General features: G+C 47.8%; 1 protein-coding gene across 1 annotated transcript in view; it reads right to left on the reverse strand.

Annotated features, from left to right (window-relative positions):
- The window catches only part of IGSF3 (immunoglobulin superfamily member 3), a 94,008-nt gene that overhangs the window by 66,365 nt on the left and 1,011 nt on the right, over nt 1-26,632 (reverse strand). The window contains exon 2 of the mRNA XM_071433745.1: nt 223-600. Coding sequence (XP_071289846.1) covers nt 223-600 — 378 coding nt within the window. The remainder of the gene's footprint in view (nt 1-222; nt 601-26,632) is intronic.

Below are 26,632 nucleotides of genomic sequence, written 5' to 3' on the forward strand. Positions count from 1 at the left end.
GCTTGGCCCTTTTCTCTCTAGGCTCTCTCTCTCCATGCTGCTCCCGGGGGTGGGACCCCCAATTAGCACCCTCATCCCATTAGCACCCCCTGAAGCCGTGTGGAGTCTCCTTGCCTGCCTGCTGCTACCAGCGAACATACAGCTTAGGGGGGCCCCTGGGGACCCCTAAAACGAACTGCAGCACCCCAGGGGCCCAGCCGCGCCGCGAGCAGCACAGCTTACCCACGAGGTTCATCTTGGCGCTGTAGCTGCCGAAGTACCTCTCGTCGGTGTTGGGCGTGTGGCACTCGTACTGGCCGGCGTCGCGCTCCTGCAGCTCGGTGATGTGCAGCAGCACGGCGTCCCCCTGCAGCCGCTCCACGAAGATGCCGCGGCCGCGCACGCGCTGCGTGTAGATGGCGTAGGGGAACGAGGGGTCCACGGTGCTGACGATCTGCACCTCCCGCTCGGGGGCCGAGGGCAGGTAGATGGACCACTGGAAGTTCTGCTCCGCCGGGCCCTGGTAGCCGCTCACCTTGCACCACAGGGTGACGTGGGAGCCCTCCGTGCGGTACAGGGGGCCCTCCTGCACTGTCACTTGCCGCTGGGCCAGTGCCATGCCTGTGGGAGGAGAGGAGCCCAGTGTTACTGACCAGCAGGCAATCCCCACGCCTGCACCCAGATATGTCCCTGCCTTTCCATGCTGGACAAAGCAAGCCCTCACACCCTGTTTTACATCCGGCACATCAGGCTCTGGCACAGCACTGCCCGAGTCACACTGGAGAATTCTCGCTGACTCAATGGAAGTGTTTTAAAAAACACCCCACGAAAGAAGCAGCTCTGAGGTAACATGAACCCCTTGTTTGGAAGCCGTAAGAAGCCAGGCGTGAAAGGGCAATGCACCACGCAGTAACAAATCAGCAACTCAAGGTGACAGGCCTTTGTTTTCAGTACTTTTACTTTCCAACTCTCATCACCCCATGGAGAGAAGCCAGGGGGCTACACTCCCTCTCCTTTGGCACCTGGGCCACCCAACTCCAATGCCCCAGGCACTCATCCTCCATCAGCAAAACGGCCAGAGGCTTCAGCTAGTACAAAACCCCCTTCTTTTTCCCCAGGCACTCATCCTCCATCAGCAAACCAGCCAGAGGCTTCATCTAGTACAAAACCCCCTTCTTTTTCCCCAAACCCAGCACACCTTCTCCATTCTCTCTTACACTTGTAAAGGCCCACAGAGAAATATCAGATTTCCAGCACTGCCTTCCCAAGCCAATTTGAAAGGTGTGCATTTAGCACATAACAAACCCAATTAAAGTTAATGGAAGGAGTGGGCACTTTCCAGTAAAGCTCAGTGCCCCTGGCTCTGGAGTCAGGGCCCAGTGCCCTGCGCTGTACACGCGCAAAGGCACCAAACAAAGCCAGCCCCGCAGCACGGCGACTGCGATCCGCCGGATTTTTACACAGATTATGGATGGCTGGCCCTTGGGCTCATGGCACATTACCAGCACAGCCCTCCAGGGGCCAGATAAATTACAGCAATCTATCTTGTTTGTTGCTACATCAAAGGCTCGAGGTCTGGAGACCACGGTGGGTGTTCATCGGTTATTGAGTTACCAGCAGCATGCACACATGGCAAGGCCAATCACCCTGGCTTCTGTGACTGCTTGCTTGCCATCATAAAACAGCAATAAGCCGATTTAAAGCAGGTCCTGCATAATCACGTTTGCAAATTTCATCCTCTCTGTGCGTCTGTATGTTGGGGGTTCCCCCCCGCTCTCTAATTTTCAATAACAATGCTCAAGTCCAGAGCAGAATTTAAGCTTTCAAAAAGTGGCATCCTGCAGGTGAAGAGGTAGCCTTGAATCTGGGGTTTATTGATTCAATCCCGCCCTCTGAACATCGATGTCCAGAAACGAAGTTTTTCACCACAGCCAGCCTGGACTGGAGCCAGGAGAGATGGTTCTTAGCAGCTTAAAACAAATTGTGAAAAATGGGTTCAGCACATCCATCAGGGCATGCAGCTGAACAGATGGAGTGCAATTCAAACTATTAACTTGGGCTCAGCTTGCTGCTGCTCCAAATTATGTTTCTTTTTACTCTTTATGAAATAATGTGATTTAAGGGGAGGACAGGGAAAGCTAGCACATTTGAAACAAACAGGGAGAGGAACAACAGAGGCAAGTGCTCCCCCACCGTTTGCTGTACCAACCTCTTCATCCTGGGGAAAGATACTGCTAGAGACAACTAACACATCTACGGTGCAGGCAGCCTCTTCTCTCACCCCACAAAGGCCAAAGGACAAAGCAAATATTACAGCCTTTGAAGTGAACTGTTTTCAAAGCAGCAGGAAGGACAAGATCTTTATTACACACCTAAAGACAGCTCATAATCCAATTTCTGTATGCACATTTAGCCTTGCTACAGCACACACATATCCCACCTGCAATGACAATTAAAATTGCACCACAAGGCAAATATGCAGTGGTAGGAATTAAAAGCTCCACACACAACACTCCATCAGTTATTTCTCAGCTAAGTGCACCACTTTGTTTATCAGGCTTTTAACACGGTGCTGGATTTTTTTTACATAAGAGTTTTCCAGCTATCTAGTTAAAAAATAATATTTTATCAGAGATAGGTATCTGACTTTCCAAAGCTCACTGGAAGACCACAACCCTGGGGACCCACAGCACAAATTTTTGGTAGATGTCAAATCTCACCATCCTCACAGCCAGCACTGACATGGGCTTCCTTCTTCCCTTCCCAGTGGTTTTTAGGACCTTCACTGTAACTCTAACCTGGAGTCCTCCTTCAGGTTCTCAAGAGACTCACTTTCTACATTCCTCCTCTTCTATCTTCCCTTGCACTGGGTTGCTGCACCTTCCTAAAGCAGCCAAAAGTGAGAGAGTTGAGAGCCAAAGAGCTCCTTGCTTCCCATTCTGGCTCCAGAAGCTGAGGGACAGAAGAAAACAGTGCAGAAAAAGTCCTTCCCAGTATGGATAGAAGACAAAACAGTCAGGCTACCACTTGCACCAGGTTGCTGTCCCAGAGGTGAGACACAAAGGCTCAGAAGTTGGATGAACAGGTTGCATCTCCAGAGGAGCAAGGAGCAGCACATCCTCAGTGCTGTTCCCTGTGCCTGGCTGCAAATTCCTGCTCCAACACGGGTGGGCACAAATGCTTTTCAACACTTCAAAAAATCCCAAACAGCAGAAGTACTTCTCCAAAACTATTTTAATCAAGAAAGGAAAGAAGAAAAACAATCAGCCTGAGGCAGACATCCAGCAGTACATGTTGTGCTCAAACCTTTTGCATGATGTTTGGCATTTTGCAAGCTCTGGGAATTGCTATATCCATGATACACAGTATTAAGAAGAGAACTTCATTTCTTAGGGAGCAAGTGCTCTGATTAACAAAAATAACGTGTCTGAGATCCCATTTAAACTCTTATCATGGCCTCTTGAAGTGAGAGAAGAGCTCACTACAGGAGGAGCTGTGTGCTCCGCACCTTCCCTAGGACACCCAGGAGACAGTGATGGTGGCATTTGGCTGGTACTGCACTGGCACACTGGCACTGGATTTGCTTTTAATTGCAAATCCAATATAATTTACTGACAGCACAAGGGCTGATAGGGAGGAGGTAGTGAGCCAAGTGCTACTTAAAAATTAATAAGAAATTGCAGGTTTTTGCATCTGTTTTTTTCCAAAAGACAGCAAATCCCATGTGATAAGGAGGAAGCCATCCCCTGACCCTTATCCCCTTTGGATCAGGGCTATTGTTGCCAGCCTTCTGAGCCAGGGGCAAGCCAAACAACAGCCAGGCAGCTCTCAGCTAACCCATCTCCCAAGCCCTGGAGGTGCACAGGGGACAAGAGCAGTGGCAAGAGGGGGCAGTGCAGCCAGGTGATGAGACTGAAGCAGCAAGGGACAGCGCAAGACCCAGGAACCTCAGATGCCCAGTCCCTGCACTTGCCCTGTGCCAGCTCTCCCAGCAGGGCCACTGCAAATGTCACGGGAAACAGCTCTGAAAAGCACAGGAAGGGCAAGAGAAAAGTGCTATGTCAGAGTCACACAGTCATTCAAGTCTCCCTGGTCACATCACAGCCAGGATTTCAATGCCTCTCCAAGAAAGAAAGGAGCAAAAAAGGAGCATCAAGCATCCCTGCCAGCCAGGCATCTCCCCCAGCAGTGCTGCAGCTCAGCTTCTGAGTACATGGTGTCTTTGCAGAATCTGTACCCTCACAGCAATCTCATGATTTTGGCAAGATCTGACCTTTCCACAGAGACACATGCAGAGCTCAGGCTTTCCACACACAACTGGTCATTTCAGGTGCCTGATTTGAAGTACTTTGAAGAGGCCCCATTTCAGAAAGTGCCAAACATTTACCTTCTGGGAAAGAGGTGGACCTACAGGTCCCTTTCACAAGAACATGTGTGCAAAATTTTAGCTGAGAACATTGACTCAAGGCGTATTGCAAGGGACAGGTGGGTGTAATAAAAGGATGCCTGAGCACACAAAAACTCTGCCACAGCATTGACAGCTCAAAAGAACAAATAAAAACTCATGACAGAATGATGAAGAGCGTCTTGCACAAATATTCTCTCCATCTCAGACCATATGTCTGTACCACATCCAAAAGCACTGCAGCAGTTGCACCAAGTTATCTTCGATATCAATAATCACTGCCAGTAGTCATTTAATGTGAAGGAGGAACTTGAGCTCTTATGAGTATTATCCTGGGTCTTTAATCACTAGGCAGCAACTAAAAAAGTCATGATATACATATCTTCTTGGTATAGATATCTTCTATAAGCACCAGGGCTAACAGTGATGAACACCAAAAGGATTACATGGTTTGAGGGGATATTTCTACCCCTGCAGCTTTACAGAACTTTTCCTTCACTGAGAATCTCTAAAGTACTATTTGTCAATAACTGACAATAGTAATCCTAAATTTCCTTTAAAAATTACTTTGTGCCTTTGACTACAGTTATTAGGCAAAGAACATTTCCAAGGAGATCCCTCTCCCTTTCACAAATACGCAGCACACATCTGGGCTTTGTTGCTGCTGCTATTGTTTGTTCAACTTACAGGCACTCCTGAAAAAGTGTCAAGAGAAGAACAACGATGATAAACACTAGGGAATGGCTTCTCTGTCAGAAATAATGGAGTCTGCAGGGAAACAAAGGTGACTTGAAGGGGATCTGGTAAAGGTTTTTTCACAAATATATATGCCATGGCAAAGATGGTCAAGAATTTGACCCTTGACCATCTCTTCTAGTTTAAATACCAAGGGCCATCAACTGAGACTGGTCAGATCCAGATTTATAACAAGGGAGGCAGTTTATGCAGCTGAACACAGCAGACCTGTGGATGCCCTTGCCAAAGGATACTGTGGGTATGGAAAAATTTACATGGGTCAAACTATGAGTGGGACAAGCCCATGAAAGAGGGCTACTAAACAGGTAAATCACATCATGCTCCTAAGGCTCCCAAAACAAGCTACAATTGCACAGCTACCTGCCTACAGCTTTTTGAGGCATGATGCTGAGCAAGGGGCAGGATTTGCTCTGAACTGGTACAGCTGTCCTCATGCCCCTTCACAATCCATGCCATTGCAGACTGTACTCTTCAACAACGTGGGTCTGCAGACTGTGCCTTGGTTATACTACAACAGAAGCTAAAAAAGGTACCATTTCAGCTTCTTCTCTAAGAGCATGACTATTTCTGCTCTGAACATCTGAACTGGTTCCCTCAAAACATCCTCAGAACTGCCATGGGAGCTTGTGCCCCTATTCAGGGAAGGAGAGCGTGCATAAATCCTACTTGGCTATGACAAATCAGCATCTGCAGCAGACCACAGGACTTGGCAGAAAGTCCCCAGTAAAGAAGGCAATTCAGACATAAGTGCCAAAGGGCAGTTATGCTAAAGAGTCTAATTCTGAGCTGCAGAGATGCTCTGGGCAAGCTCAACCCAAGAGCAGGTGCAAGTGCACCACAGGCTGTGGCCACTGCTGCCCTCCTGCAGGTCTGAGGGCACCTGCAGGAGCTCAGGCTGACCACCCACCAGCTGGCCACTGCACTCCAGTGCATGGCATGGTGTCATCTAAGGTGAGGCAGGTGCCAGCAGCCTTCCTCCTGCTGCTCCCCATGTCCTGCAGGCTGTGGCATCACCTCTTCTCAGTGCTCAGACTGCCCTGCCCCAAAGCAGCAGCTCTGAGCCCTGCACAGGCCTCTGCTGCCAGTGAATTACTCAGGGACAGTTAGCATCCTCCAAGCTCATATTCCCTCTTAAATCAGATTAATTTTTCAGGCTCACTTATGCACAAGGCTGCCCAGGGGATGGCCCTTCCTCTCTCCCTTCTGTCACCCAGAGAGCTTGTAGACACCTCTTGCCAAACTCAGCCCATCACTTAGTCCCTGCTTTTCCCCTGGACTCCACAGCAGGGCTGACACCCACAAAACACTAATTCAGGAAGGCTCTTCCAAGCTCACCATTGTCCAGCCACTTCCCAAGCAGCCATCATTTTTTTTTGCCATGGGCTGAAGACTAATAAAATCTCTGAGGGAGACACTCTGCCCCACCAGGCAACACCAAAGCAGAGAAAACCTTTTAGCAACACACACCTGCTATTCTGTGAAGTCTCCTGTTAAGGTACACAACCAAAAATTAGGTTTGAGCTTAATTTTTGCATAAATGAGTCACAGCAGGAACAATCTCCATACACTGCAACCTGCTGCCAGATGGATAAAAACAATGCTATCAGAAGAAAACATGTGGTAAGCCCCCACCATTCCCCCAATACAGTAAAGCCTCATCCTGGGAAAATCCAGTGTTTTCTTGGGGTGTTTTTTCTCATGCCAAGAGAGCTCAGTGTACTGAAAGGCTGGCTGGAGCCACCTGCAGAACAACTCTGTCCCCATCCTCCACCCTTTTGCTTTAATGTTTAAATGGTGCAAGCAAAAGGATGCCTGATCCCCTATCCTCCCCTTCCTCCACTCCTGTCACCATCCCACCACTCCCAGCACATGGACCATCTTTCCTAAACCAACTCATATTCACTCCTCATTTGAATTCTTCCCACTACTGAGACAACTAAGGATGGCTAAGTGGCGAGGTCAGCCAGGAGCAATTTATACAATAATTGGTATGGAAATATCAGAATCAGTGGGGAAATATCAAAGCATGGGCAAAGTAGACAGGAGCTGCCAGTGAAGCTCTTTGTTCTTCCAACACCACTGCCTTCCCCCGTCTCTGCTCGCCGCTCCGTCTCACAGCCGCTCACTTCCACAGCAGATGTTTACTGTCTTTTAAGGAAAATGTTTTCAATAAATATGAAAGAGATGGCATTTCTTTTAATCACCATAGATTGCTGTGGCCTGTGACTAGCTTCCCAAGTTCTGACTGTAAAAGAGGTCTTGTACCTCTGCTATAAATATACATCCAGTCAGACATCCGACCCCCTCGCCAAGATCAGAGCCATTTTACATCCTTTGGTTCTTCTCAGATCTGGCCCTTATATTGACAGAAGACTTCCTTATTTCCCCCAGTGTGGCATTGGTATTCTGCAGATGCACAGTGTGCAATGTGATCTGCCCTTGTGATTTCTTCCCCCCCTCTTTTTTAAGCAAACTACATCCTATATGGATGTCACATTCCTCTAACTGCTCCTTCCCTGTTCTACAATTAGGCATATTAAAATATGCTAGTTTAAACACCACCTTAGAACAGCATATTTCTTGAGCCACAGATCAAGGTTGCTGTATTACTACAACCTTTAAACTTCTAAAAATGCTGAAAGGATGAAATAATAATTCATTATCTACACTGGACACTGCGAAGACAAGAAACAATAGGCTTGGACTTCAGACTGGTCATGGGAGCTAGCTAAATGCTCCATTTCCCAGAAGCTAGGAAAGTGAGGCACCACAGAGACTGCTCTGTGAGAGACTGAGGCATCTTACGCTACAGCTTCCTCTAATAGACACTTACTTTCTTCAAGGATACCATAAGGCAGAGATGAACCTGCCCCAGGGGATGCATGACACAAGATCTCCCTGCTCTTACAGTTCTATCATTCTCAATCAGCCCACCAGAAAGTATATTTAAAGTTACTTTGCTGCACAGAAGCCTGAAACTACTCTTTCATCTAGTACAGCTTTACTTTGAGAAGTCGAAGTACTCAGCATCCAGAAGCCAGCCAGACACGCCTGTGGCCAGAAAAAAAAGCAATACCCATAATAACCAAAGGCAGGGGAATGGCTGGGCAGTCCTTCTGCACACACACCCCTGAGCTCTGGAGCTCGTGGTGCTCAGCCTCCTCACTTCACAAGGGCTTTGAAGTGCTTGGTGGCACAGGATGTACCTGGATGTAAAAGGTAACAACACATGCTGGTGCACGAGGGACAGACTGAGCTGCTGCCCTGCTGCTTCAGAGGCATAAGGTTGGGAACTCAAATATCTTTGTGCAACACACCTACTGCTTACTGCAGTTGTATTAACCTCCTGCAAAGATGATGGGAAAAAAGAATCCCTTATAACCTGCAATCCCTGTATTCACCAAAGTTTTGACCAACCCTACAGAATGCTGGCTCTTTTCTGTACCTAAGGTAGAGTTTGTCCTGTGAAACATCTAATCAACTGTTTCTCTTCCTCCAAGGTCAGCACACGACCTTTGCAGCCCTTTCCCATCTCCCAGATCAGCATGTTCTTCCCATCCAGTACCACTGCTACTCTTATCACTAAGGGAAGAACAGAGCAGAAGCTCCCTGACAGATTATGCTTATATTGGGAGCATGCAGGCAGGAAGTGTTGGATTGCCCACGCAGTACTTCTGACTTGCACCGCTCCTCGTGCCTTATCCTTAGGAGTTTCTCCTTCCTCACAGCCCACTGAATCCGTGCCCTAGTGACTTGTATCACTGCTGCTGGTTCCAGGTCTGGTGAAGCAGTACAATACAAAGCAGCATTTACAGCAGCCTGCTGGAATGCCCAAGGCAATGCCTACTTTTATATTTTCCAATGAAAAGCAGTGATGGCTTCATTAGGGCAACCCCAGCCTGAGTACTGAAGCTGTCACCACATGTACTCCCTGTAAGATATAGTGCAGACCTGTACAAAAATTGAAGTCTCCGAAGATTCCTATGTGTGCTTTTCCTTCTGTTCTCGTAGCTAGCTCTGAAAATACATGTAAGGACACACCATTTACCCTGGTGTCTCTAGTACTGCTCCCAGACCTCTAAAAGACTCAGCACTGCCATTTTAGTATCAAAGCTATGAAGCACCAACACTATGAAGCATTGTAGACTGCTGGATCCTTGGCTGGTATGTGCTCCCAGCCTATCAAGAGGAGGGGGTGAAATGAAATTGTTTTGAGCATCAAAGCTAGGCAGGAAATTTCTGGCATAGTTCATTATGCCCTCCAGCCCCTGTATTTCTTTTTATTATCCTTCTTTAGTCTTCAAGTCCTACATGTTCAACGTCTAGGGTCACTTGAAGAATTGTCAAACATTATTCCCTGTGCTATCACTCACTCTCAGACAATAAGAAACTTCATTTTGTTTCACAGTCAATAACGTTTTAATGTCACTTCTTTTTTCGTTTTCCTGTGTGCTCTGCGATCCCTTCCAATATTAAAAAACAGAACGTCCCTATTATTGCTGTAATTCACCTCATAACATCCCAGATGCTTAAATACTCTCCCAGGAGAAAAGAGTGTGGAGTCCCAAATCTCACCTTCACATTATCCTTGCCAAAAGGAAACAGCATTTATTACCCATGCTTTCATTAAAGGAATTCCCTCTCTTAAAATAGATCTGATGCATGGAGAGCCTGCTTTCTTACCTTCCCTCAAATTTATTTTTCCTAAAGAAAAACAAAGCTTCTCGTTCTCTTTCATTAAAACACAGGGAGGAAGGACAGACATGCAAGTTCCTCCCTCCATCTCCAAAGAGAAACACCAGTGTTTTGGCCCATCTTTCCATACAGCTTGAAGTTGCTTATTTGGTTTCTTGCCCTTCCCCTTTCTCCAAGTGACTCCAGATTTTCCCTTGCTTTGGTAAGGGTGACACTTAGGAGTTCAGCACCCTTATTTTTCTCTACAACCTTTACTTGCATCTTTGTCCTTCTGGGCAGGGCTGGAGCATCTCCTTTCCAACCTCTAAACTGGAAACCTCGGGCAGCCATTTATTAATTGCTTAACCCTGAATTGATTACCTTCTAGAGAGAGAAACTGAACAGCAATCTGTTAAATATCGACAGGCTGGAAGAGCTGATGACAAAGTGCCCTGCTGCACATTGCTTCCTACCTCCCAGGGCACACCATTCCTCCAGCACTCCTGCTGCATCCCTAGGCATGGGTCTGCACCTGCTCCCCACCTCCTTGGTGGGGAGCTCTGCAGAAATAACACTAATAAAATATCTAAAATGTAATATCTAGAAAAGAATGCAGCCAGGGCAATCTCTCCCTCTTCCTTCCACCATGCTGAAGAAACATTTGTGCCCCTCAGCCACGAGCATTAGCAGGAGAGAACATTCAATTTTCAAGGCAAAGCTGCCATCTTGTACTCCTTCAGCAGAAAGGGCTTTCAGGTAAACAGCAAACTGACTTATCCCCAAAGTCAAGTGTACTGGCTAAAATCAGGCATTTCTCCAAGATAGTTTTCCCACCCCACCATAAAGGATCACAGGAATATGAAGTACAGCCTTACAGTTTCCATTTTCTCCCCACAAATTCATCTGGATTCTTCCCTGTTCACTAAGCAGCAGCAAGATGCTGCCTCTCAAAACTTCTGTGCTTCAGTCAGACAGCATCCCTGAAAGACAGACAAAGATCCAGGGAGATTCTTCAGCTACCTGCTCCCTTTTATTGCTAATTAAGATGTTAGAACTCCTTGTCTGCATACACTATAATTTATTAGTTTGACATGCTACACAGACTATCAGCAGTTGTCACCAAACTACCAAGGTTCTCATTTCAAATGGGAGGACGGGAGCTTTCTGGCATTTGGAAAGGAAAACAGAAGAAAACAAAACAAAACAAAGGGATGCAGAAGCATTTATGTTACTATTTCTTGCAGGGAGAAAGGTACAGTCATTCCTTTTAAGCACAATACTACTATCAGTGAGTAAGAAGGACAATCATGCAATTCTCCTCCCTGAGGAGGAACAAGCCCATGCACCAGGGAAAACTGACCAGCTGGAAAGCACAGGAAAACACTTTTTATATTAAACAAACAAACAAAACCAACATACAACAGTGAGGGGTAACTGCACACTGGCACAGGCTGCTCCAAGAGTTTGTGGAGTCTCTGCCCTGGAGACATTCAAAGTTATCTGGACATGATCCTAAGCAACCTGCAAGGGGCTCGGACCAGATGATCTCCAAAGGTCCCTTCCAACCTCAACTTTTCTGTGAAAGACTCTCCAAAACTGCATTTTCACCACTGCTGTAGACTCAGTTACCTTAGCTCAGCACCAAGCACCTACGCAGAGCAACCTCACTGCACCAGCTACAGAGAAAAGGTGGTAAAAACACCCTCATCCCAGGAGATTCAGTTTAAAAATGTGGTTTCACAATGCAGTTAAGCTGATCTAGGTAGCAGCTGCCACAGCAAAAAAGCAGTCTTGCCTTCCCACTCATTTTATTCCTAGCAAAATACACACACTCCTCTCCCCATGCTTGACCTCTACATGAGCTGAAAAAAGAATGACCCAAGGAAAAGAGCTTTCACCAAGAGAGCAGGAACACCTTTTTCTTTGGGGGACAGGGGCAAACAACCCTTTTAATGGGTGGGGATATTGCACCAGCTCAGGCACCTTCAGCCAGCCAGCAGATGGGTCAAGAGAAGGCAGGGAAGGAGAGCAGAGTGGGAGCAAGTGCCAAGGTCTCTGTCTGCTGGGAGACCCCGATGGCAGCTCTCTAGCAGGCCTTAAGCAAAGACAGCAAGTGAAGAAGTGCTCACTGCAGGTCACTCCCCATCACACAGAGTAAAATAAAAGGGTTCCAAGCCACCACTTTCAGCAAGCAACCCTAAGAGCAGCAGACTTAATGAAGCCTAGCTTCCCGTGCCTTTAGGAGGGAGGCTGTCTCTGAGACTAATGACTTGACTGCAAGCTCCAGCTGGAGCTTCTCCTACAGCTGGCACAGTCATTTGGAGGCACTGCTGAGGCCCTTGAAGAAAAGGGTCTCCTTCAGTGCCCTGCCACTGCCCTGACTCAGCCACCTACTCTTCACAAGGCTTGCAGGAACTTGTTTACAGCCGAGCTCTCTGCTCCTGTCAAATTTGCGTAAAATTGGCCAAAGGGCTTCCAGGTTATCTGGAAAGGGGTGGCAGAGGCAGCATGATCAGATAAGGCCTCGTTCTCTGAGAACCCAGCCTGAGGAAACACAATGAGAGGCAGAGGCTGGGAATCAAAAAACCACAGAGGGAAGGAGCACTAGAAAGAAAAGGTAGAAGGGCTTTAAAAGAGAAGACACGCATCTTGCATTTGGCACAGCAGAGGAGGAGGAGGAACTAATTTGAGAGTTCAGGGGAACCAGCAGACAAAAAAAAAAAACCAAACCTCAACGAATTTCAGAGGCAGAGATAGCTAGGAAATGCTGCAGCTTACATTCCTTAAGCAGAAAGAGCCAGGTGCGTGCACATGCATGTAAGTAAGCACCAGAGACAGAGGTTAGAATTTTGAATTGAACAGAAATACGAGCCTGTAACACCAGCAGAGAGAGGCCACTCCACGTTTTAAGAGTGGACAAAATTACAAAGAAGCAGGGACTCTGGGGTCATAGAATAGACCCCTTGTAGCCACACAAAAACAAACCCTGAAGCTGGTATACAGGGTAAATTCATGAGGTCCTAAGAAAAGCTCTGTCAGAAGCAGGAAAAGACAAAGACAACAGAACTTAGAGGAAATCACTCAAGGAAGAGACCAAAACTAGTCAGTGCAAGGTCAATTACAATGTCAAGAAAGGTAGCATTTGATCACAACCAAGATGGAGAGCAGTGGGGGCTATTAAGAAAGCCCTTGTGAAGTAAATCACAGAGACAGACTAAACTGGCAGAGAGCTGGGAGGCAAAAGCTCCAGACACAGCATCCCATGGGGCTTGCAGAGGACACACCAGCTGCTGGGGGAGGAGGGGATAAAGCAGCTTTGCTTTGAAGGAGAGAGGCTATGAGCAGGAAAAATATTACAGAGACAAGGGAAAATTAGTTGGGACCCTTAAGACAAGCAGAAAGGTTAGAAATTCTACCTTTGTGAAAAGCATGGAGAAGGAAAGCAGGACAGAGAAAACCAACAGGTGAAGCCAGACCAACGTTTGGATGCCAGCTCTCTTCATAAAGTTGCTACAGTTCAAAAAGCAAATCTGAAGGTGAAGAAGGGCCTATCCAAGCTTGGGGGGCAATACCACTATCAGCATTCAGTAAAGCAAAAATTAAGAGTTGACAAGAGACAATGCAGAGAGGGGAGAGGCCAAGCTCTGAGATGGGGAGGTCAGCATGGTCAGAGGACTCATGCCAGCCTCACACCACTGCATGACAGTAGGAGCAGAAGCAGCAAATGGTGGGGCTGGAGATGAGAGACAGGACAGAAAAAGTGCCCTGGGGATGAGGGGAGATGCCACTGCATTGGTGGTGTAAACACCTATGGGGCAGAAATACTGATAAAAAGAGAACGGGGGAAATCCAAATCCAGGGTGCACAAAAAAAGCAGCAGCAGGAGTGGCAGAGGAGGAGAGAAACAGAAAGACCCTGAAGGGGAGGAGCAGTGCTGACTGAAAATCCAATGCAACATGCTGGCTGGCAAGGCAGGTACCTCCCTATGGCATGGGTGACCCAGGCACAGGGAGGAATGACAAATGACTCTGGACTAACCAACAGCATCTGCTGAACAAGAGGGGCCCCAGCCTTCAGCACCAAGACAAGAACTACACACGAGAGATGCAACACAGAAAGGGACACGACCTTAACTTAATGCAAGTCTCATTTGATGTATGGAGTCTGGGAAAAGCTGCAAGTTGGATTTTTTCAGGATTACAGAATCAGCTCAGCCACACCACACCTCGGGCAGCGGTCCAAATGCCCTTCTGCCTCCCAGAGCAACCCATCTCAGCATCCACGAGATGGATGGGGCAGCACAGCCCCAGAGATGCTCCAAAGGCCATACACCCTGACTTCAGAAAGAGCAGACTTGCCTCTTCTTAGGGCTGCAGGTTTATCTGAAGGTCTGAAAGAAAGCAGAATCCCAGTTTCTAGACACAGATGATGTGTTTGAGGGTGACTAACTAAACAGCATTTGTCACTAAACAAAAAAACCTTTCCCAATGAACTGAGAAAAGGAAGAGTGGGGGATGAGGTAGACCTTTCCTAAATACACCACTCTGAGCATCCTCCTGCCGACACTCCCCAATGAGCAGACGTATGCAGAAGTTTTCATCTTCAGCTACTTACTTAGCAAAGCCTAGTCCCCTCTGATCAGGGAGTTAAGGAAAGGCTTACACAGCTACCAGGGAGGGAGGGTTTTATTTATCTGATTTCAACATGCCCAAGTTATCAGACTCTAGAGGAATTCAATTAATGAGAATAATACTCTTGTTTGATGCAAGTCTGGAAGGGTGCAGTGGGTTGTTTTTTTCCTGCAAATAGCTGCACCCCAGAGATTTTTACACTGATTATAAGCCTTAACAGCGACCGATTGATGCAAGCTGAACAGATCCAGCAGCTGCACCAAAACACCACACACGCTCCAGATCTGCCGGGGACTGACACAGCTGGAGGAGACCACAAAAAGACAGGGAGAAGGGAGGGTTGCAGGGCCAGGAAGCTGGGACTGCAACCCCAAAGGAGCTGCTGAGGCCATCCCCCTCCTCACCTCACAGCAGCAGCAGACTGGTGGTTGGCATGGGTTGCACCCATTAGCACAGCTGTGAAATGTCACCTCCCGAGGTGCAGGGAAAATGAAATGTCCTGCACAAGCTCCTGAGGCAAGGCTTGGGCACCAAGCTTCACCAGCTGGGACAGAGCTCCCACCCATCCTGGCAGTGTCCATGCCCCCTGGCTCTGCCTGGGCCATGCCCTCGCACCCACAGCCACCCAGGGATGGGGCACAGCCTGTCTCCCAAGGGGCTCCAGCAATCCCAAGGGTTGGCCCCAAGGTTTTAAATGTGGCAGTGGTCACACCTGGGCTGGGGTTGGCCTCTGGCACTGTGAAAGAGGGGGAAAGAAAGGATTCTGACAGCAATATAGGCTTTGGAGAATTTTACTCAGCTAATCCTCTCCTAAGGTTGGCCAGCTGGCCTTAAAGGGAACAGACGGAGCAACATCACAAATCACTGAACCGATGGGAACCAAACACAGGGTGCAAAACCCTTCTCATACAAACGTTTCTTTTTAAATCCTGCCATGAAGATAAGCACAGCTCCCAACACCACTCCCAGGCTGTGCTAGTCCTAGGAGATTTACCCACTGTTTATTCAATGCACATTTCTCCAAAACCCACATGGTACATCCAGCCAGGAAGCCGAACAAACATCCATAATTTCCTTTGACACCTCCTAGCTACACTGCTCTGACAAAAGCAACCGGAGCCATCCAGTACCACTGCATGCCAAAAAAAAAAAAAAAAAAAAAAAAAAAGAAAAGAAAAAAAACCCCAAAGAATCCTTGTTATCCCTGTTTCCTTACTAAACCCCTTCAACACAGCGAGCCAGCAAGAGGGAGGAATCACAGGCCACAGCAGCCAGATTCCATCAGCTGGTTAGGACAGCACCAATAATACCTCCTGGCTGTATATTTGGGAAAGACATGTAGGTGTTTCTATAGTCTGCTTACACAGAAACCTCAGGAACTCTCCCCTCTCTTCCCTAAGGGAGATTCAAGACATTTGAGGTTTAACAGCTGCAACAAACAGCATCCTCTTACTAGAGAAAATATTCAGGAACAAGATAACAAGAGACACGGTTACTGAAACAGGATGAAAACATGGAAAAAGCCTCTGGGGTCTAAGTGCTGCCCTAATGACTGCAGACTGCTACTCAAAAAAAATCTGAATTCAAGTATACAGCTCTCATCACCACTTGCAGATCAAATAGGAATGGCAAGATGCAAATCCTGCTGCCTGCAGAAGAGGTAATCTAAGACACCATTTGTGAGCAACCCACTAGCAGTGCCACAGCCCCTGCAAACACAAAGAAATAAAAACCTGCAAATGCCCTTGATCTTGCATTCATTCCCCAGTAGATTACTGTGCTGAACCCAGACATCATCACTTTAATGTCTGGAGCAGTTGAGGGCACAGTTATTATTACACATGAAATAACAAGGGTATATATTCTCTATTCAAATTCGATTGCAGACATGGCAGATGGGTTAAAAAGATGAGTTAGAAGGAAAATAGTGCCAACTATTATCTTTAAAATAGTTTTAGGACCAGTATCTTATTTATTTCACAGCCAAGAGGTAAAGCAATTCTACAAAGCCAACTCAAAATTAGCAGATATATTTTCCCTTTACACTAGAAAAGAATGCAGATGCTAAACCTATTATATAGACAGTGAAGTGTCATCAGAGCAAAGAAGGCAAAAATAGCTAAGTTATCTGTAAGATGACTAAGCAAATGGATTTTCAAAAATATGCTTTCAAATATGACACCCTTTTCTTAGAGCTGCATACATCCGTTTAGCTTTGTTAATTTCTCATTCTTTCTTTTGATAATTTATTTTTAGCCTCCCACTAGCACACTTCCCCAGAAGCCTCACTTCACCCTACCCACACTCAAGATTCGCATCCACATACGGAGGATGATTTAGAAAATGATGCTGATCACCCCAGTAACTATGGAGAATCTCTACTGCAGCACTTTTAAGATCACGTACATGCATTTCTTTTACATCTGTCCATCCACTGGAAAATTCTACTCCTGCTGTCTCCCACCCTCATTTCTACCCCTTCTTCATCATCCCCACCTATATTGCAGGGGTCTTCGTGGCTCCACTGGTACATTCCAGGACTGGAACCTTCCTTTCTCAAGTGACCCTTGATCCTGTAATTTTTGCAGGTAAGAAACAGCCCCCTCTTTCCCAGGCCACCACCAGAAGGAGAAGGCTGCTTGATGCCACCTCAGGACTAGCAGTGGTTGGAGGAATGGGGGCAGCAGAAGCGGGTGCTGCTCCTGCAGCTGGGGTGGGAGCCACATTCCCCAGCACATCTCTCCAAAATATGCCATCAGCAGCCAGGTTTAGAGGCTGCTGGTATCAGTTATGGTCATGCTCCTTTGCGCATCTCCCTCTTCCACCATCACCCAGATATCTCTGTAAGGAAAATTACCCTTTCCTCAAAATACATCTCTTCAGGGACTTAGTTGGCACCCACACAACTGCAGCCACTGGTAATCTACATTTCTGAGGTAACAGCAGGCGTTGGTGCTTGGCCAAGCCTCCCACTGAGTCATTTCTGTGCCACACCAAAGCCCTGCATACGGCTCCTCTCTGACACTTCCTCACGGAGGGATGGGTACCCTGAAGAGGGTGATGAAACACTGGAATGGGCTGCCCAGGGAGCTGATGGAGTCACCACCCCTGAAGGTGTCTGAGTGCCACTGGACACAGCACTCAGTGCCATGGTCTGGTTGACGTGGTGGTGTTCAGTCACAGGCTGGGCTCCAGGACCTCAGAGGGCTTTTCCAGCCTAATTGATTCTGTGATTCTGAGGCAGCTCCTGCTGCCTGCCCCGTCTGCTGCCAGGAGCCCAGCCCTCAACCTCCAGGAGCCAAGCACAAAGCTCTGAGATCCCCTTCCCAGCAAGCGGCCTTCCAAGGCTCAAATCCATTACACTGAGATCATTAGGATGCTTTCAGCAATGTATCCCAGTGGATCTGCTAGAGCAGCTATTAGGCATTTGACACACAGCAAAATCCTTCCTCACATTCACCTCCCTCCTCCCTACACCCTCCCCCAAAACAAGCCAGCCTAAAAAAACAAGGGGATGCAGATGAGAAGGGTGACAATAGCTTAACAGGGGCAGGCTGGTGAGAAGAGGTGACAAACCTCTTGGAGATCAGCCCTTTGCCTCCCCTAAACTACCCCATGCTGCTCAGGGCAGTCTCAGATAGCTTTCCCCACTGCTTCAGGAGGAAACAAACCTTCTTCCCATCACATATTTACAGCCACATTCTTCCCTGCAAAGACTGAAAGACAAAAAATTATCCCAAACATCAGAGCCAGGCACAAATCAGAATAACCACTGAGTAAGAGCTGCTCTTCCTTCATTTGGCAGCCACAGGGTAGCATCTGCAGAGGGATGCTGCAGGCACAACTGGACAATTCTAGAGGAGTGGATGAGGTGTAAGAGCAGCAGAAAATAGGAAATAAAAACAAAAACTAGACTTCTCAGGCAAAACTTAGAACAAAGATGAGGTCCCTCTATGCTCTAATAATGATGGTAGTGTCTGAAAGATCACATCTCTCCTCACATGCAAGCAAGGGGAAGAGGTGGGATAAAAAGCAACGTGATCGATGAGAAAAGCTTGTTTTGATACAAAAACATGAAGATGAGCAGGTAGATTTACATGCTCCTTGTAACCCTTTGGACTGTGCACAACTTTTGCCCCTCTATAGCACAGGTATCTGAGGCTGGACTCTGAGTCCTAGTCACACGAAAGCCACCTGAAGCTGATCCTGCTCAAGTCCAACTCATTCACAGCAGACAGGAGTAAGTGCTTGGCAAACTTCAAGCATTTGGCAGCTCCACACTCTAGATTAGATTTAACTGCCAGCCAGCTCATGGCATGGGACTGATTAGATGTAAGAGCTCCTGAGGTGCCAGTGACCCCTAGATTAACTGTGCTGCTGTAACACTGATGGCTGGGATGAATCACAGCACAGTCACATGGGCTGTGCCCCACCAGCCTAATGGGGCTGCAAGGAGAGCTCTCCTTCTCCTAGGATAAGCAAGAGAGCTTGGGCAGGTAAGTAACACCAAACAGCTCAAAGTAAAAATCAATTTTCTTCGTTTTCCAACACCAGGAGTGAAATCAATCAGGCTGTAACAATCTCTTCCACGCCACGTTTTCTTCCGTGCATAAGAAAAAAAGCAGCAAACAAGACCTCAGCCCTCACGCTGCATATCTCCTCCCCAAAAAAATCCCATGACACCTTTTAAGCCATTCTCTCTACTACAAGCAGCCAAGAACAGAGACAGAATGACTTGCCTACCATTATATGACAAGTCAGAAGAAAGCACTGGAATTTGCACGCCGTGACTCCTGCTGTAGGCGCTGGGCAACGCTGCAGGCATAAAGGTCAAACCCTTCAGCAGGAGCTCTGAAGATATTGTCTGCAGGCCACAGGCAGCCAGCAGAAAGCTGGGAGGTGGCACAATACCAGCCCAGCTTCCCCTGGTATCCACGTCCTTCCTTGGAAAGAGCCTTAGCACCTGGCAGGGTGCTTAAGGACTCATCCCCCACGAGATGGAGCAAACATCCCTCCTCCGTCATGGGATTAGACAGCGGAGCAGGAAAACAGGATCCAGGAACCTCCAGGAGGGGAAAGCCAAGCTTGACAGCACATTCAGGAGGGTGGAAGAAGCTGAGGGGCCAGGAGTGTATGAGAGGGGAAGGAGCAGAAAGCACTGAGTCAGGAGATGAGGTGATATGGTGAGAGGGGCAGAGCACTCTGAAAGCACACCGGAGATAAACGCATTCAGGTAATTGCTCAGAACGAAATAAATATTGGTAAGTACTATAATTACCTCCAACACTTTACAAAGCTGTAAGAAATATGACTAGAAGAGAGGCTGGCACACAAATGCTGGTTGGGAAGCTCTTATTTCAAGCTATCAAGAAGGAACCAACAAGGCCTGACACCCAGGTTGGTAATTTCAGCTTGGCAGCCAGCCAGAGCCCTTTGGCTGGATCCTAGGTACTGGGTAACTTGAGTTAATAAGTGCCAGATTCCAGCAGTATGATTTTCCAGAGTATTGAGCTTCTGGATGACTTCTGGCAACAAACAACTGCCTTCTCATACTCATTCTCAAGATCCAGCTTCCCTTTCAGAGACTTGAAGGAACCTGGGCAGATTCCTACGTTCATGGTGCTGATGCTGAATGGAGACAAAATGATTAATCCAAGATGAAAAAAGCCCAATTTATCTAGCAGCCAAATCTTAATAACCTTGCTGTCATGAGAGATCAGAGCCCTTCCTTCCCAAAGAAACAAACAAAAGTTCTATTTTGGGGCTCAGTATCTCATCTTCAAGCCTCCATTTCTCTAAAAGCTTCAGAAACCACCCATTTCACAGCAGCCTGGGTCAGTGCTGAGCTCCTCTCAAAGCACTACAGAGTCTGCTGAAAAATAGATCTACCTCACCCCCTGCTCCCATCTCCCTTTGACAAGCTTATCAACTTCCACACAAAGCCCAAAAGCCATAAAAGTGACAGCAGGCCTCAGGCAGACACATCAGGAATGAGATGTGGGAGGAACAACTAAAAAAAACACCCCAAAAATCCCCCAGATCCACCATCATTCCCTGTTATTCCCCCTGTAATCACAATGACTCTAAAAGGGAACGTATTTGCTGGGAATCAAAATTACCAGCTTCTGTGAGCAGAGTAGGGAAAAGCAGGCAAATTACAGGAATTCCAGACTCATGCCACTAGTTAAAACCCCCCCCCAAAACTTAGCAGTGCCACAACAGCTATCAAAAACCACCTCCAAACACATCAGAGCCTGATGAGCTGTTTTGCAAGGGGCAGAAAAACAACATCGAGAACAGCAGAGCAAACAACTGGCATTAGTGAAATGCCTGACAGTGCTAATGGCTGTGCAGCTGCCCCAGATGCTGCTCTGGATCCCAACTGGGACAACTTTGTCACCAGAAACTGCACTGGAAGCTCCTTATTCCTGCACTTCAGCAGCAACCTCATCCCCTCCTGACCGGCAAAGTCTCAAGTCTGCCAAAATCAGAAGAGACAGGAGAAGTGCTAGATGATTTTCCAAGTCCCAGATGGAATCAATATCTTGTTTGGAAAGAAGTCAGCTAAGAGGAGTGGTAAGCACACTGCTCAGGAACAGGACAAATACAGACAGATCCTCACTACCTGAGCTTCTTTTGTACTCAGGAGTCTTTGACACTTGAAATGCTATGGGCATGCTGTAAGGCCTGGCATTCGGTAAAATCAATCCTTCAGAGCCTGCTCTCCTCTATCTTTCTTACCAGCTGGGTTCTTCACCTTCCTTCTCCCCCTAATGCTTTCCCTTGGCTTATCTTTTGGGTTTTTTTACAGCCTGGAGAAGAGAAGGCTCCAGGGAAACATCACTGCAGCCCTTCAGTACTCAAAGGGGGCTTATAAAAAAGATGGAGAACAACTTTATAGACGGCCGGATAGTGATAGGACAAGGGGGAACAGTTTTAAATGAAAAAAGGAGACGTTTAGATTAGATGTTAGGAGGAAACTCTTAACTCAGAGGGTGCTGAGGCACTGGAACAGGCTGCCTAGAGAAGCTGTGGATGCCCCATCCCTGGAAGTGCTCAAGACCAGGTTGGATGGGCCCTAAGCAACCTGGTATAGTGGGTGCATCCCCACCTCTGGCAGGGAGGGGGTGTGGAACTTTAAGGTCCACGATGATCTTTAAGATCCCTTCCAACCCAAATCATTCCATCAGTCTGTGATCCTTTTCCCACTCCTCCACTTTGCAGGGCACCTCCTTTTCCCTCCCTGTGGATCACTGCCCAGGAAGAGTTGGAAACAGACCAATAAACATGAAGGAACTACCAGCACAGGAGTAAAATCAGGAAAGAGGAGCCATAGGAGGGTTCAGGCAGCTGTTTCAGCCAGAAACTACAGACTAAATGCTAAGCAGGACAGAGCAGGCAGCCTCTGTCAGGGGATGGTAACATTTAAGAGAGTGGCTGGATCAAACACTGGGCTCACTGGAGGGCTGAGTAACCGGTCACACATCCTTGGACCCACAGTAATGAAGCCCTGGGACATGGAGAATGCCCACCCCAGCAAACTGGGAAACCCAGCCAGCCAAACCTGCCATGCCCTCCAGCCACCTGCCTCCACAGCAGCCCCTTCCCTTGGGATCCCACAGGCATCTGCAGGACCATGTGAAAAACAGATTTACTTTCACAGCAGACACACACACACACACAGCCCCTCTATGTATTTACTGCATTTGCCAAGTTACCTTTGAGACCAATCACATCCCTCCAAGTGGTCCTCAGGTCAGCATCCTGACCTGCTCCCTTTCCCTCCCCTGCCTGCCACACTGGGCAGAACCAGGCTGGAACATCTCCTTTCAGGAGCATCCCTGTTTTTTGGCATTTGTTTAAGCACTGTGCAGCAATGGTATGTATGAGTCCTGAGTGTCAAAGCCTTTCCCTTTCCCATCACTTAGCTGAGATGGTCTGCTTTTGTGCTTGTGTCCAATTACTTACTGAAATGTGACTTTAGCAACAGTCAGAAAGGCAAGATTCCCTCTTGTCTCACTGCCACTTGCTAATTAAACCTAACAAGAAAAAGCTGACTGACTTACATCATCTGAAACATGTTCCTCCTGATGGAGACAGGGTGAGCAACAGGTTAGAGCTGGACGTGCCATGGATGCACAGAGACACCCCAGACCCACCAAAGGCAGCTGCAGACTCCATTTCTTTGCCTTGCAATGTGATCAAACCCAGCTTTGTCAGGGAAGGCTCCATTTTAGCCTCTCCATGGCTGATAAGAAACAGATGCTAAACGTCTCCTAATATTCTAACACAGAGAACTATTCCTTAAGAAGATTTTATACGACTAGGAAAGAAATACCAATATGAAAATGGAGTCAAAACCCATTTAGCAGGTTATCATTAAGAAGTATTTAGGAACTTCAAAGCCAGAGGCAAATCACAATACAGCAGTTTTCCAGACACTGGCTGGAGGGCCTAAACACCCTTGATACCAATAACAAGTCAAATCATGAGCTGAGGAACCCTAGCAACAATAAGAAAACCCTATTGTGCTAGAAAATCTTCCCCTGCCTTCCAGGTGATTTTCCTGGTGCTTTAAGTTCCTGGGCAGGAGGAATCCTGCAGATTGCTAACTATCAGACAGCAAAAGAGCAACTCTTTCAGGTTACAGCACTCTGATTCACCCAAGGTGAACCAATGAAAACACCTCTGGCTTCAAACTAGACTGTATAACCTTTAAATCAATGACAGAATGCATGACCAGTTTTGTATGGTTAAGAAAGAAAACAAGAAGGACCAAAAGGAAAAACTTTAAAAGATTTTTTTTTTCAAAAAAGGCAATTTCCTGGTTAGAATAAACAACTCAACAAGCCTCCCAACACTGAAGTGATGCTCTCCCTATGACCCTCTCTCTCCCACCCCCTTCCCTGTGGTCTGCAGCACTGTTTATTTTCCCTTTCACTTTATATAATGGGTCTGGTAGAAGTGCTCCAAGTACACATTCGATTTGCAATAAAAACTGCTTTAATAAAGACATCTAACTTGACGGAAGGTCAACTAGAAGACAACAATTCGCATAAACCAAAACCTCCTGTGTAAATAAACAGGATCTGCTGGAGCCTCAGGATGTCAGACAGTCTGGCCAAGACTGCAGGGAGGGGGTCTGCCCATGAAGAATTGCACTTGGGGACGGGCAGGAGCGGAGCCCTGATGGCTGCAGCAGTCTCCCACCTTAGGAGAGCCAACTCGTGAACGAGGCAATGGCCAGAGCCATCTGCAGAGCGCGTTCCCCAGAAGAAGCAGAGTCACAGCCCACCCCAGCATGCTCAGGATCAGTGCAGCTCCAGCACTGCACAGCACAGTGATGCCCAGGCAGCAGGCACAGGCACGAGGGCAGTGGAATTGGCTCAGGACTCGGGGCAGACGCAGATGGAGGAAGCACAATCTTGGCCGCTGCTGCTGACAATGCACCGAGCAGCAGATGAGGCGCCAGCAGCGCTCCTGGGCCGCCAGCTGTGGTAAACAAAAACACCCCCAAAGCCCCTGTGTGCAAACACCCACTACACTGTTTTCTCCATATGCTCCCCTCCAGCCCATCAGTGCCCAGGTTGATCACACCTAGACCTGTGTGCCGGGGCAGGAGCAGAAGAGCAGGAAGGTGCCGGAGCAGAACTCTTGAGAAGGCAGAAGTGAACCCTTGAGCAGCAGCCAAGTGCACGCTGCTGCTTCCCAGCCAGCAGCCCTTCCCCTCTGGAGACAGGCCTGGAAGAGCATCCCTCCATTCTCCAAGAGTCACCCCTTGGTGTTGGCATGGGTATTTCACTCCAACATGCCATTTCCAAGCGAGCTGCAGTTTCAGGACCTTACGCATGCTCTGCTCCCCTCTAGGAATCGCAAATAAATCACCAATTACTATGCATGAATAGAGAGAGGAAGAGGGTAATGAGTCTATGTACATATATACATATGCAATGTTTGAACACAAAGAGCCGTAAATTGCATTCACAGGTGGTATTCTGGAGACTGCAAGAGACTCAGAAGCAGAACTATTCATAAACCAGTCACTGACATGAATGAGTTCAGCGTTCCCCAGAAGCCTATTGTGTTTCCTATATATTACACTATAAATATGAGGAGTACCAGACTTTGCATCCCTCCCTGCAAAAAAAAAGGAGGTAAATCTTGCAAATACACATAGGATTAGCACTGGCTGGCACAAGTATTAATGGTCTCATTGCTGCATGAGGATTATTTACAGCACTTGCTCTATTTTCCCATTTTGTACTTGTTGTGATGAAGTGCCACTTGTTTAAAGAACCCTGTAACAAACACTGCACCAAGAAGGGGGAAAAAACAGCAGAGATCTACAAATGTTACACCCACATGCCAGATGTGGGTTTTCAGACCCTGGTTTCACAGTTACTTGGATTTTGGTACGTAGTTAATGCTTGATATATTATATTAAATCACCCACCATCTCTTTCCAGAACCACAATTCCTCCTTCAGTGATTTTAATGAGTTTGCAGAAAGGGAAGGAAAGAATGAGCTGCATTTCTTTTTCTGCATATTTGACCCATAGTATCTTATCCCCATATTCTAGCATTAACATCACTTGTTTGGAAAGCAGCAGTCCTTTCCTAGTCAGTTACATTTACGTTACAAAATGTGCATTTTCACTCAACTAAATCAAACGATGTCTCACTTTTACAAGGGGCAACCTAAAGCACTTCTGTGTGACTTGTGGCTTTGAGGCACTGTCACACAACCCCAGCTTTATTAAAATGGGCAGCTGGGCAAAAGGGGAGCAACCAGCTGAAGAAGTCCAGGTGAAAAGAACGAAAAGAAACTCCAGGCACACACGTGGTACGCATCCTATCCTTAAAAAACAGCCTCTCATTCAGCACAGGGAGGCCAGCAGGATGTTTTTACGAACTAGATACGTCCGTGGGATTTGGGGACCACTGAAAAGCAACCTATCCTCCAAAGCGACAGATGACACGGCGCAGCTCGTCCCACGGGGAGGACCAAGGCAGGTTGGGGCCGCTTTTAGGTCAAACGCAGAAAGGTAATTCCTGCAAGCAGGGGGTCGGGGCGGCCTCGGCAGCGGGCAGGGCTCCGCGGGAGCAGCAGCACGGGGTGCGGAGCGCAGGGCTGGCGGGTCCCAGCGGCTGGGAGCCCTGGGCAGGAGAGGGATGCCCTGGGCAGGAGGAGAGGGATGCCCTCTGCTGCTCCTCCGCCGCAGCAGCTGGGCGTGCTCCGGAGGAGCGCGCAGCGACCCACGGACCCGAGCGCTCCATATTAGGAATCCCTAATCCAGAATGGAGCTATTGTTCTTCCACCAGCAGAGACGGAGCGTGCGAAGAGGCAAGGCAGCAAGCGCTGTGCCCTTCGCCTACACCCGTCTTGCGGGCTACGACAGCCTCGCTGCACTCACGGAGCAAAGGCAGCCTGCATAAACTTAGCTCGGAGATGGATTTTTTTGCAGGGAACCCATGGAAGCAAGCTGGTGGTTAGGGGAAGTTTGAACCGTCTCCAAAACCATTTCAAAGAGTTCGCTCTGTCTCTCTTTGCAGAGCACACCAAACCCCCCCTCCGCCCCAAATTACAGACACGAAGCATGACTGCAATTCTAGTAGAGATCGTGTTTCCAAATTGGCAGAGCAGGTATGTATGTGACAATTCTCAAGACAGTAAAATTGCCAGCCCTGCCGCTTCTTCCCTCAATAGCGTTAATGCCAGCAGAAAATCATACCCGTGAAAAGGCAAATCAAAACAGCTCCGAGGTTGCTCTGCACATACACAGGCAGAACGCAGCGTGCGGGTGCCGAGCTGTATTTTCCACAAATGTTCCTATCAACTCATCAGTACTTAAGCCTCGCACATCGGTCTGCAGCAAAAAGCGTAGAGGCGTTTTAACTGCCTCGTATTCTGCTTTTGCCGAATTTGGAGGAAGGAATCTCGCGTTCCCACAGCATCTCTCAGCCAGCGCTGGGATCCCTAGGGACTTTGGAGAACTGCACACAGTCATCCCTGGGGCAGGCACTTGTGGGACGGGACAAACCACACGTTTAACGGTTCACAAAACGCCGGCCGAGAGAAGGCACTACGGGAGGACTTTGAGAGGCAGCACAAAGCAATCAAATTGCATTTCACGGCAGCAGCAGGGACTGCCTTCCCTCTACATTTCAACGCGCTCTTCCAGAGCCA

The sequence above is a fragment of the Agelaius tricolor genome, unplaced genomic scaffold, assembly GCF_023055355.1.
Source record: "Agelaius tricolor isolate 1412-34295 unplaced genomic scaffold, bAgeTri1.0.p SCAF_9, whole genome shotgun sequence".
Lineage (NCBI taxonomy): Eukaryota > Metazoa > Chordata > Aves > Passeriformes > Icteridae > Agelaius > Agelaius tricolor.